Source organism: Buteo buteo, chromosome 10 (assembly GCF_964188355.1).
Source record: "Buteo buteo chromosome 10, bButBut1.hap1.1, whole genome shotgun sequence".
In the NCBI taxonomy this organism is placed as follows: domain Eukaryota; kingdom Metazoa; phylum Chordata; class Aves; order Accipitriformes; family Accipitridae; genus Buteo; species Buteo buteo.
The window spans coordinates 9,702,257-9,714,460 of NC_134180.1; the positions used below are offsets into that span (position 1 = coordinate 9,702,257).

Genomic DNA, 12,204 nt, shown 5'->3' on the forward strand with positions numbered 1-12,204 from the left:
GGCGAGCAGGGCTGGTCGGGGTGACACAGCCAGCCGGACGAAGCTGAATGGCTTCTGGTGGAGACCGGCGCGGAGGACGAGTTCGCTGTAAATATTGCGGTCTGTTTATGAGGCGGGTGTTAATCACGCACTGGAGAGGAGCTATTATTTTTTATTTGCAAGTGGCAGAGCCAAGCTGTTTTCACCTTTCCGTCCCTTCCTGGTTCAAACAGGGGCTTCGTCCCCCCTGCACAGGCAAGGAGGCAGTGGGGGCCACAGACCCACTCGCAGGGTACCCTTCTTCTGCTCAGCAGGTAGCCCCAGGCAGAACAGGCACTTGCAGGCATGGTCCCGGCTCCAGCACAGTTGAGCCCACCTCTGCTCTGGTACCAAGCAGAGACTGGGGCCCCACTCGCACCGGCTGGGATGCAGGGGTCCCCTCCTGCTCTGTGCAGGGTGATGGTGTAGCTACGCTCCCACAGTTGGACCCTGACTCCCTTCTTGCATGCAGAGCCCAGGGATGGGGACATTGCCATGGCTTGGTGGCCTGGTGGGAGAATGACGGTGTCCAGGCAGGGCCATATCTAGGTGCTCCAGCGACACTCCAGCTTGCTGCCCTGGCTGCGTTGGGGCTTTCTTCCCGCTAAGTAAAACTTCCCACACCCAGTGAGGCTGTGAAGGAAGTAAGAGAATAAAAGCCAGCTTATTTCTGCCTCTGATGGAAGGTCTTTTTTCCACAGCGCCTCATTTCCCCCTGCAAGCCCCAGGATGGAAAGACAGGCACATGCATCGCTCACAGGCTGCATGAGTGAGTCTGTAGCATCTGGGACATGGCCGGGAGACCGCAGCCAGCCGTAGGGATGGACCAGGTCACGCGCAGGATGCGCCTTCACCCTCATCCTCACGCCTGGGGGGAAAGAGAGCGCATCCAAGCCCCGGTGCTTTGGGGTGAGACGGGGACCTCTAAAACCACGGTGCAAAACCCCGGCTTGCCGCTTGCCCCTCTTGGCCTTAGCGTGCTCACCCGTAGGAGGGGGTCACGCTGTGGGGCAGCCCCCCCACGCGAGGCAGCGGGCCGCGGGGGGAGCAGCGTGCCCCAGCCGAGGTGGCCGGAGGAAGAGTGGGTCGGGGTGCTGCTGGGGTGGCCGAGGTTTCCCCGGGGGGGACTCAGGGCTGCCATTTGCTGAGGCCGGGGGTGGAGGAGGGAAGATGGACTCGACAGCTGTGCCAGGGACGGGGGAAAACTTTCCGCCCGAAGTAGATACCGGGCTAAATATAAACCGCTTTTGGGCCGGCGATTGGCCGGGACCCCCAGGGCGGCGGGCACCACCCGGCACCCTGCACCCGCATCCCGGGGGCATGCTGGCTGCCGTCCGGCACCCGCCGCCCGAAGGCCGGGGGCTCCCCCCGGACCCCCCCCCCCCGCTCGGCCCGGAGCGGCGGGCGGCCCGCGACTGCCCTCCAGCGGCAGCGGGGAGGCGGCGGGTCCCCTCCGGCCCGGCCACGGCGGGAGCGGTGGTACCGGACCCCGGGACGGGACCTCGGGGGGACGCGGGTCGCAGCCAAGCGCGAAGGCGGGGTTTGGGGGCGCGGGGGGCTCGGGGGTGGCGGGGGTCAGGTTTGGCGAAAGTTATAAACAGTTTGAGGGTGCGGGCGGCCGGCTCGTCGGGCGTGGCTGTTTAATCGCCATCAGCAGAGCCGCGGGCGAGGGGTCATAAAGCCGAGCCCGGGCGATGTGCCCCCTGGTCGCCGACCAGCCGCTCTCGGACCCCCGGCCGCCCCGGAACCCTCGGTGCTCGGCGCGCGTTTCTGGCGGGCGGTCCGGCTGCCCGTACCGAGGCGTGAGGGGGGACCGGCGCGGCGGTCGGACCTGGGCGGGCGGCGGGCCGCCATGGCGTCGCCCCCGCTGGCGGCGGCGGCGGCAGCGGCTGTGGGGAGCGGCGGCGAGGCGAGCTCGGGATCCGAGGAGACGGGGACGGCGCCGCCGGGCCGCGACCTGGCCGCGCTCTTCGAGCAGGCGGCCGAGCGGCTGCCGGCGCTGCTGCCCACCGCCAGCAAGGAGCAGCTGCTCTACCTGTACGCCCGCTACAAGCAGGTGAGGCGGGACCGGCCCGGCCCGGCCCGACCCGCGGCCTGAGCCCGGGCGCCCGGCTGCGGGCCAGGCGTGAGGCCCCGGGCGAAGGAGCGGGACGGGGACCGGCCCGGTACGCGAGTGGCCGGGCCTGGGGCTTTCCCGGCCGAGGGCCTGCGTGGCTACCACACGAAATGTGACGACGCCAAGTGGGAAAAGTTGCGTCGGAGGGTGTGGGAGAGGGGGCTGCGGGGAGCTTTCTGCCCAGCGCAAAGTTTGGCACCGCTGGATTCACCTGTGGCGAAGGCAGACGAAGCCTGGGAGAGAGAGAGTCCCGCCAAATTCATCACGCTCGTTGTCCTTCCTCGCCTCTCCCCCTCGCCCAGCGCGGACAGCCCCAAGGCCGCACCGCTCGCCTCTGCTGCGGAGACGTCGGTTTGGCTGCCGCGGGGTGCGTGGGGGAGTGAAGGCGGGTGTCGGTGTGGAGGATTTGGCCTTTGTAGTTGGCTGTGATGGGTCACCGGTGGGTTGGTGGCCTGTCCGAGCGGCCACTGAGTCTTCGTGGAGTGACTCAATGGGTAAATACAGCTGCCTCACCGGTGTTTGCCAGGCTCCCTGCGTATGCTGGGTGATGAGGTGACTGGGACAGGTTAGAGAAGGTGATTGAATGGTGTGTAGCACTGGTGCTCGCCTCCTTGTTAGAGACAATGGGGATCTGCAGTAACGACCCAGGTGTGAGCATTAAATCTTTGGGGTTTTGATGCGACCACGTGAAGGATGTGCTGGTGCAGATCTGTCTGCAGAGGGCTTTAGAGCGGACTGGGAAACTGAACTGGTTGGTTCTAGTTATAATGTTGAATGTGACTCCTTTTCCCATTCAGTCCCTGTGAATTGAGTAAGCTGTAGGATGCATCCTGTGGGAATACACAGTGTGATCTTTTCCTGCTCCTGTGGGAGAAGTTACATAAAACAAACAAAAAAGCACCAGTTAAGATACAAAGGACTGTAAGAATTGCCTAACCTGAAGAAACAGAAAAATTGTAAGTATTGTTACACCTGGAAGACTAAAAAGTACAAACATGATTCAGGTGTGTGGCAAGAGATGCTGCCTTGACTTGAAAACTGAATCCTGCCCATTTGGATTAACTGTTGAAGTTGGGTGTGCACATCTTCCCTGTTATTTTCCTCCCATATGGAATACCCTTGTCCTACTACCGCCACTTATAAGTGCTTTCATTTTTTAATGCAATATTTAATTATTCTCTAAGATGGTGACTCCTAGGCTGTGGTTTGTGGGCCATTAATTGTATTAAAAGCAGACTGGTCACATGAGGTTTTGTTTTCAGATTTTTCTAGTGCTTAAACAGGTCTCCAGGTTTCTCTCTCCCTTTTTAAGAAAGCAGAGGGTGGGAAAAAATACTAGGAGAACTTCTAAGAATACCAAGACCATGCCTAGGATAAGATGAAAGGAAAGGATGTTTTTTCTCTTCTGTAACTTTTTGTCTGTATTCTCAGGAGATTTGTTGCAAATAAAGTCTTATTTTTCACTCTGTTGCAAACGCTTTGTAACTGTCCTAGCTGGAAATGGGAAGGCATTACTTGCATATCAGCTCATGATTGTCAACAGACTCCAGTGGGTTTCCTGGTGTTAGCTCTGTAAGACCAATAAGGTGTTTAATGTTAAAAATTACATTAAATCAGAAGCTATTTCACAACAGTTTTGATACAAGTCAGAAAAAGCTGATAACTAACACTGTGTCAGCACAGATTTCCAGTTGCCTTCAGCTGAGGGGAACAGGGCATTTCTGTCCTCTTCTCCTCTGTCCCTTGTGTCCCTGGCCAAGCAGGATGCAACAGCAAGTGCCTTTGTGCTCCTTGGTTTCAGGCTGTGCTTGGCTCCTGAGTTTCTTTGCCTTTGGCTGCCCAGTGCTGTCCAGAAAGGTGCCATCTCTGCTACAGAGTGCCTGGGAGGGTAGTGCTGGTGGTGGAGATCGAAGTTTGCTAGCACAGCTACTCCAGGATTATGCTCTGCTAACTTTGAGTTTTGCAGCATTTTGTGCTTTAAATCAAGACGAGGGTGCTTAATGCAAGTTTTCTCTATTTAATTATAGCAGCTGTATCAGTATGCATAATGGGCTGCTAATATATTACTCCGGTGGACAGTAGTATTGCTAGCGCACAAAAGGTGCTGACTCAGATCTGTCCACTGTCCTTGATTTGGCATCCTTGTCTTTCCTCAGTTTAGTGTTTTATGTCACTAAGGGCTTTGATTTAAGATACAGCACCATCATAAAAGAGGTGACAGTAACAGCTGAGCTCTCTGTTAAAATACTGTATATTATTTATTTCAAACTGTTTGGGTATATAGGCATTTTCCTGGAATTTTATTACCTTTTATTGGAGGCCATTTCAGGATTTTATTACTTTTCTCTCTGATTTTGTTTATGTGTCAGAGACTTGAAAATAAGGGGATTGCTTAGTTGTCATCACCAGCGAGGTTTTTAGAAGATGTTGCTGAGTTTATGAGTCTTCCCCAGAACAGGAGGAAGAACAGACTAGTTGGCAGGGCTCTGGACTGGGACTGATTTTCTTTTTCTCCCCCTACTTTCTGCATGGCTTTGAGCAAATGACTTGTCTGTGCCTTGAGTCTGTAGTGGTGAAGTGAAGATAGTGCTTGCCTATCGTGTTCAGGATGCAAAAAAATGAGGTTCAGAAAGTGTAGTAATGGACACCAATGCAGTGGTCATCATTCAGAGAGTGGAGGGATTCCAGAACTTGCTGGAAGTGATCAGACTGAAAAAAAACCCTGCCCTGCCAGGAGGATGTGCTGGTGCCTAAGTAAATGATGAGAAGTGCAGGCAAGCTGGAAAATCCACTGCTGTTGGCAAAACAGGGTTTATGCTGTCTCTGGTGAGTGTAGGCTCAAGTATATAATCCCATTTTTTGCGTGACATCTTTCAAATATTGTAGAACATGATGCCACAATTCTGCCTTGAATGTGAGCATTTCTGCCTGCAGCTTCCTGTTGTACGGAGCAGTGTGATGGTGCTGACTCGGTGTTACCAGCGTCACTCTGTCTCTTTGGGACATACAGCCCCTTCGTCATCAGGGCCAGGACCCCTTGCCTTCGGTAGTTGATGTTTGCTTGTTCTTCCTTACACCCCACTTTCCTTCAGTTGAGTATAGGGCTTTCCCACAGGTAGGGGCAGGTTAATGAGGCAGAACTTTGGGCCCGAACAGGCAGGAATTCCTGTCTTGCCAAAGAAATTCAGCTTACTTGGCCTGTGTACAGTTAGAGCTTAGTCCTGCTGTCCGCGGAGGCCAGTTCTGTTCTTGTTACTACTCCATAGGGAGGCTGCAAATATGATTCACCTTACAAGATTTACAATCAGGTAAGAATATTTGGCTGGAACTCCCTGCTGTATAAATGTATTAGTTGAAAAATTAGCAAAGAGCTGCTTTCCCACCACCACCAGGGGTGGGGGGCAGTCAGTTGTGGAGTAATGTGTAAGGAGAATCTCAAGGTTTCTCACAGTCTGGACCAGCAACTGAAGTTGTATGGGGATGGTATGCAGCGCTAACAGATCTCTGAGCATCTATCTATCCAAGCACTCTTCTGAATGTTGTGACCTTCAGCTCTCAGGTGAAGGTTTCATCCAAGGTTTCTAAATTTCCATTTTGGCCACAAATGGAGATGTCTGCAGACACTTCCCATTTGGAAGTGCCTGGGTCATCTTTGTACGATTCATGAGTGTAATGCCTGCAGGCGACTCTGCACGCAGAAGCAATACTAGGAAAGTATTTAATGCATTCTGGCTGTCTTTTTTTTAATGCAACTGATGAACTGTAAATGAGGAGAGCTAAGCATCAAGTGACCAGTCAGCCCCCTGGAGACCGTCGGTAATTATTCTGTGGACACAGGATGAGAAACTCTTGACTTGAAATACTAATACAGGCTCTTGTCTTTCTGCTGGTTATGGAGAAAAACAGCTTTTGAGGCCCTCCAGGGACGTAGCAGGAGGACAGAGTCCTTCACAAAATTTTGCCCCCCCAGTATTTGTCAGCATTGGCATATTTAGCTGAAACTCCCCTTCCTCAGCTGTCAGGCTCAGGTCCCCTCTAATGTTAGGTTCCTGACTGGTTTCTGGTGTGTTACGGAGTCTTGCAGCAAAAAGAGGGAAGCCAAAACATTTTTCTTCTTTCCAACAAAACCACTGCAAGCCTTTTTAATATATCTTAAAATAGCAAACGGGGCACAAGTGCACTTTTTTTTTCCCCTCTTGATGGATGAAATTTAACTACTGTTCCTTGATTTGTATTACTATCGATGTTACTAACAGTCTTTCCCAATGCTAGAACGGCCTTTGAATGCCAAATCTAAAGAAGGGAAACTGCTGTCGTGTTTTGATGATGGCAGTGGAAAATTAATATTAAAACAGATTATTTTTTTTTATCCAACTTGGCCAATTTTTGGCGGTTAGATGTTGAACTAAAGAATTGCCAAGCAGGCGTTTTCCATACAGGTAATGAATTTGCATTTTATTTCCATGTTTGTTTTGCTTTTTAAAACAAGTGGTCCAATCTACCTCTGAGCACAGGAGGAAACATTTACACTACATGAATTGTGACTGATTTATAACACTCACCGTTGCTAGCCCTTTCTCCTATTTCTCCAGGAAATGTGATACATTGTTTTAAAGGCCAGCTAAGATGTTCTAATTTGAATGAATTGCTCACTGGGAGACAGTCAGATGTACAGAAAATTAATTTCAGTTACAGTCACTCATATCCTCTAACACTTTAAATGAAAACATAGTGTAACTAATAAATATTTCTCGGTATGGGCATGCTCTCTTTAAAGCCTGATTAATGATTCCATCCTCAGCATAAAATCCCCACCCTGTTAAGGTGAAGAATTGTTAGTTGATTTAAGCACTTCACCTGCCTGAACACTTGAGCATATTTCATAAAACATTTGATGAATGCAGTTTAGTTTTGCTTGGCTAACAAAATGTTCAACCAGCAGCCTTTGCCCACCTCCAGAACATACCTGTGTTCCCTCCCTGGGGTCTGTTTAAATACCCCATCTGTGCTGGGCTTTTTTTGCACTGGGCTGTGCCCTGTGTTACAGGGACTTGCTGTGAGAACTGCCTCCCAGGGACTGTTGCATTTGGAGCTGTGGTTCTGCTCTGGTTTCTAGTATTTCATCCATCATCCCTGTGGGATATATAGCACTTTCATTAAAAAAGTAAAAAAAAAAACTAAAAAACCCAACAACAAAAATAAATCCCCCCCATGTTTTGTGTAAATTCATTCATTCCCTATCACAATATTTTCATTTCAGTTAGATTCATTTTACCAGTGACACCTGTGTGCAAGGGACTTTATTTCCTATGAGAAAGGGACACTGATAACAGCCAGATCTGGTGGGTCCTGACCCATATTCCCTGGCTTTTCCGGGCAGGGACAGAGGCACATTCACTTATACGTTCTCCTGAGCAGACTTCAAGAAAATAGCTCTGTTACCCAAATCTCAACCTGCTAATTGCTCTGTTCTTGAGGCAGTTGTCAGTGCTGGCCTATTGCAGGAAACGGTTGTGCCTTTGGAGCCCTGGGCAGGCGTAGCCTCTGTCAGTCCTGTGTTCCCCTTTGTGGGCAAGCTTATGGAGGAGATAGAGCTGTTAGACTTCCCTGCAGTGAGAGGAAGGGCTTTGTATTTGTCCTATCAGTATACCACCCTATGGAGAACTGCCTGAATTCTGCTGGCACCATGTCCATTTTATACTGGCTATAAGGTTTTTTTTCATGTATCTATCCACCAATTTTGGCTTGTTCCCTTGCTTTCTTGTGTTTCTTATTTCTCCCCCCACATTTTAATTTCTGGCTTGCTTCTGATGGACTGGTTCATCTCTGGCACTCAGGCCTTAACTTGTCTCTCACACAGTGCTTCCTATGCAGCCAGATGCCTCAGAGCAAATTTAGAAGCTGCTTGGCATTCCTTTGCTCTGAGTTTGTCCCCTTGCCTTCCAGAGGACCTTGAAAATAATTAAGCAAAGTCTGTTTACACTTGAGCTTTGTGCGGAAGCAGGTGAATTTCAGCCTTAATGAATGATCATCTCTGTAGAAACCCTAATCAACAGAATTTTTCTTGATACTGGTGGAGGATGAGGCATTTGGCTGGGTAATAAACATAACATTAAGTGAGAAATCACTTGCTGGTTATCCCTGTTGGGTAATGCATGCAAAAGAAATGAGCTGCATAACAAAATTGCTTCCCTTGCATCATGCAAAGAAAACACAGGGATGCAGAGGTGGTAATAACTACGAGAGCTAAAATGAGGGTAAGATGGGGCTGAGTTGTATCAGTTCTTTCCCCCAAAAACCTTTCCTCTGGCGCAAGAACAAAATTACCCTGAAACCATCAGAACCCAGTATTTCCTTACGCAAATCTGCTTCCCTTTGCTTTGTTCTAACAGAAGGAAATTTCTTTTCTTTAGGTGAAATTTGGAACCTGTAACACTCCCAAGCCAAGCTTCTTTGATTTTGAGGGAAAGCAAAAATGGTAAGAGGAAATCCTTGTAATTCCTAGCAATTTCTGGCTCTACTTTTTGTTGCATCATCTCATCTGTTGACAAATTATGGACCAAGAGGATGTCAACTCGGAGTCTGCCACTGAACTGGCTTTAAAATCCTTTGTTTAAGAGGGAAATGTTTGCTGCTATGCCTGATGCAGACATGAAATACCAGACTCCTGTGTTTACCTTGTTCACCCAGAATTAACCTGTGTACAACAAAAATTTTATGAACATAGCTACAGTTTTACAAACAGCTTTACTTTGTGAACACAAACTATGTTCCAGCCTGGATCAGGATCCCCTGAAAGATCCTTTCATGGCAGTGCTGCACTGACAGTGGCCATTCATGGCTTCAGAGACAAGTTGACCATTTCAAATTGAATGAAAGATGGCTTTGCACCCCTTGAAAGTATTTAGATGAATGTGTTCACTGTGTTTTGCTGATGACACTAAAAAAACCACATTGTGCTGTCTCAGAGTGTCTTGCTGATGTTTTGCTTGCTCTCCTAGGGAGGCTTGGAAAGCCCTGGGAGATACCAGCCCTCATCAAGCTATGCAGGAGTATGTTGCTACAGTGAAAAAACTGGACCCCAGTTGGAATCCACAGGTAGGAAACATGAAAATATTTTTCAGAAAACAAGCCACCGTTTGTAAAGCTAACAATGGTTCAGCTTTACACAGATTTTAATTGCTGTATGGCAAACTTCATTTTGAGCAGATTAAAGTCTAAATTCATTTTTAAACCTCTCCTTTTGTTATGACTGAAACATGAAGAACCATCTCTTTCATTCATAATTATCTTCATTACAGTGAGCGCATGCACAGAGTTGGTTTGGCTATAGTGATCTAATTTATTTTGGTCTTATTGGTTCATGCTGTATTTAGCATGTAAAGATACTTTTTATCCTTTTCTCATCTTTCTCTTTTCAACTACTATTTAAATGTTGATCAATACAAAGTAATCTCCATGAAAGTGACATGAACTGAATGATCAATTCTAAAAATGTTTCCTTTTTGTTTCGATGCAGCAAATTACCAAATCTGATTATGATTAGGTACTCCAACATAACAAGTGTATTTTTAAGTCCTGTATATGTGTGTTATAGGGAGACTGTACTGTCATTTTAATTAATCTGTCTTTCATCTACCAGGTTTATTACTTGATTGAATATTTAAGGATATCTCCCTGTTTATAGACTAATTTTTATACAATTTTTAAAGAGGATTGTTCTTTAGAAAAAGTATTGCCTTTGGAGATAGAGTGGAGATATTTCACTAATAGGAAAATGCTGAAGGCATGGTAATTTCTTTTCACGGTGGGAGATTGATTCTTTTTTGGTCCTGCACTTTGGAAGCAAAACCTTGTGTGAGCGCAAGCCTATGAATCAAGAATTTGATTCTCGGTTGTCTTCTGATGCTGTTCTACAGACTTAAGAGTAATTGTTTTTTCTTTACTAGTTCATGTTTCATAGTGTTGATCCTGTTTTTGTGGCAGAGAAATATTGTCGTTTAGAGGAAACCCTTTTTAATGCCCTCGGGGAAAATAGTTTTATATGCTGTGCAGTGCAGTTAGCAATATGCTGTGAAGTGCAGTTAGCAAAAGCTAGCTGCATGCTGTGTAAATTCTTGTCCAATCTAAAATTCTCATACAGAAATAAATTAAAAAGAATCCACGTATGATCCTGAATGAAGAAAGTGTCTAGCAGTGTAAAGTGAAACATGAATATTCATTAAACAATGGGGGGGGGGGGGGGGGCCAACAAAAAACCCACCCAACACTTTCCTGAATTTTTATGGGTAGTGCTTCTGTTTATAAAAAGACTTCTTATGCCTGGTGACAAGCTTAGCTTTGGGTACTCCACTTTCTTGCTGTAGAGAAATACTTATTGTCACAGATGTGACCTTCAGGTTACAAAGCTGTCAGCTAAGAAAGTGGAATAATCTGTTTAAAAAAAAAAGTAAAAAATTAAGCCATATAGCAAACAAAGAATGGTTTGCAGTACTGCTCCTAAGGTGAGGAAGGAATGTGTGTGAGCACGTTTCTTCCTATTGTTGTCCTTGCATAAGCCTGTCCCCAGGACTCAGCAGAAACTAGACCGTGCTGGGTAATGCTGTTGCACCAGTGTGTTTGCTCATTCATGTCTTGCTCTGTCCTCCCTTTTTGAATAGTTGATGCAAGAAGTGTGGTTTTGCAGGAGGAGAGCAATGCTGGAGATTGAACAGAAGTTTCTATGAAGATGGCAGGGCTGAGTTGTCAGTGTGGTTTAAATAAATGTGATTTTTCTTTCTTCAGATGCTTTTGTCGCCTTGTTTAATAGACATGCTTCTCTCATGTAACTATGCATATATTTCTTGACTTTTTGAAGCCAATGATTTTTTTCCTCTGTATGGTCTCAGTGCACAGAGCTGTAATGCTGAGGAAAGTCCATGGAGTGTTACCTGGCTTACTGTCCCTGTACTGCTGCACAGGTGCCACATTTCTTGTCCTGACTCTTTCCTTTTCCTTGCCTTGCCTATGACTGAGCTAGAAACCTGTTAAGAGATCTGAGTGCTTTACATTGAAGGAATACGCTCAGGTGCGGAAAGGCCTAGCAGAGGAAGTTACATTAGCAGAGAATGTAATTTAAAAGTTAGCATTAAAGTACATGTGACATTGCTTTCTTTAAAAGAAGTTACCTGTCCTTCCTACTACATCTTCCTTTTAATTCCACTTTCATATGACCAAAATGCTATCAGTCCTCTCACTCCCAGTGGTCTCATGCTGCTCTGTACTCTTTTATTTATTTATTTATTTCCCCTCCTCCCACCCCCCCCAATCCACCTTCTGGAGCCACGAGAGGGAGCTCTGTTCTTTAAAATGATGGAGATGCATATGTCAGGGGATGGAGATAAAATAGCTATTTTAGTCTTCAAATTTCAAATTGGATTTATAGAAAAGATCTGTGGGTACATTACAAGGTGCTTCATCACTGTCATTGTGTCTCCTTTACATGCTCATCTGCTGGTTTCCTTTGAATTTTTCTTGCGTTCAATAGATCATGAATGAAATACTCCTAGTATTTGGTTAAAAGCAGTGTAAAGTGCTTGGTACAAATTTGAAAAGTTCAGCTTTCAGATCACTGTGGATCATAAATAGTAATTACAGTACAAGGGTGTTGAATTTCTCATTGTGCAGCTTCATGAATTTTGCTATGGTAAAGCTTTCTCAGTATTGCCTACATATTTTCTCTTCAACAGTTCATCTCATCCCTTAAAGTTGTTCTTGTGTGTTATCTTAAATCCTGCTCAGTATCCTGTTTCATATATTTGCAAAGGGTTTTTAACGTCTTGATCCTTTAATAGCAAATATGCAAAATTTAAAATTTAAAAACACCTTATCTATATCATAGGTTCATTTTTTCCCAGCAGATTTGCTGCTGTTCGGCAGCTTTCAGGCTGTCAGTATTTTTCTTAATAAGTAGAATGGAACTAAATGCAGTATTTCTTATGCAGTCCAAATAGATCTGCTTCTTCATTTCTTTTTCTTAATTCTTCTTTGATTCATTCTTTCATATTGACCTTGCAGTTTCTGTATTAGTA

At 46.7% G+C, this 12,204-nt stretch overlaps 1 protein-coding gene across 2 annotated transcripts in view; it reads left to right on the top strand.

The window, feature by feature from the left end:
- Positions 1-1,616: 1,616 nt before the first annotated feature.
- Positions 1,617-12,204, top strand: part of ACBD6 (acyl-CoA binding domain containing 6) — an 89,706-nt gene continuing 79,118 nt past the window's right edge. The window contains exons 1-3 of one of the 2 annotated variants that reach the window (XM_075038534.1): positions 1,617-2,074; positions 8,548-8,612; positions 9,136-9,232. In XM_075038534.1, coding sequence (XP_074894635.1) covers positions 1,871-2,074; positions 8,548-8,612; positions 9,136-9,232 — 366 coding nt within the window. In that variant the 5' untranslated portion in view covers positions 1,617-1,870. The remainder of the gene's footprint in view (positions 2,075-8,547; positions 8,613-9,135; positions 9,233-12,204) is intronic. The other variant, XM_075038535.1, reaches the window with a different exon arrangement.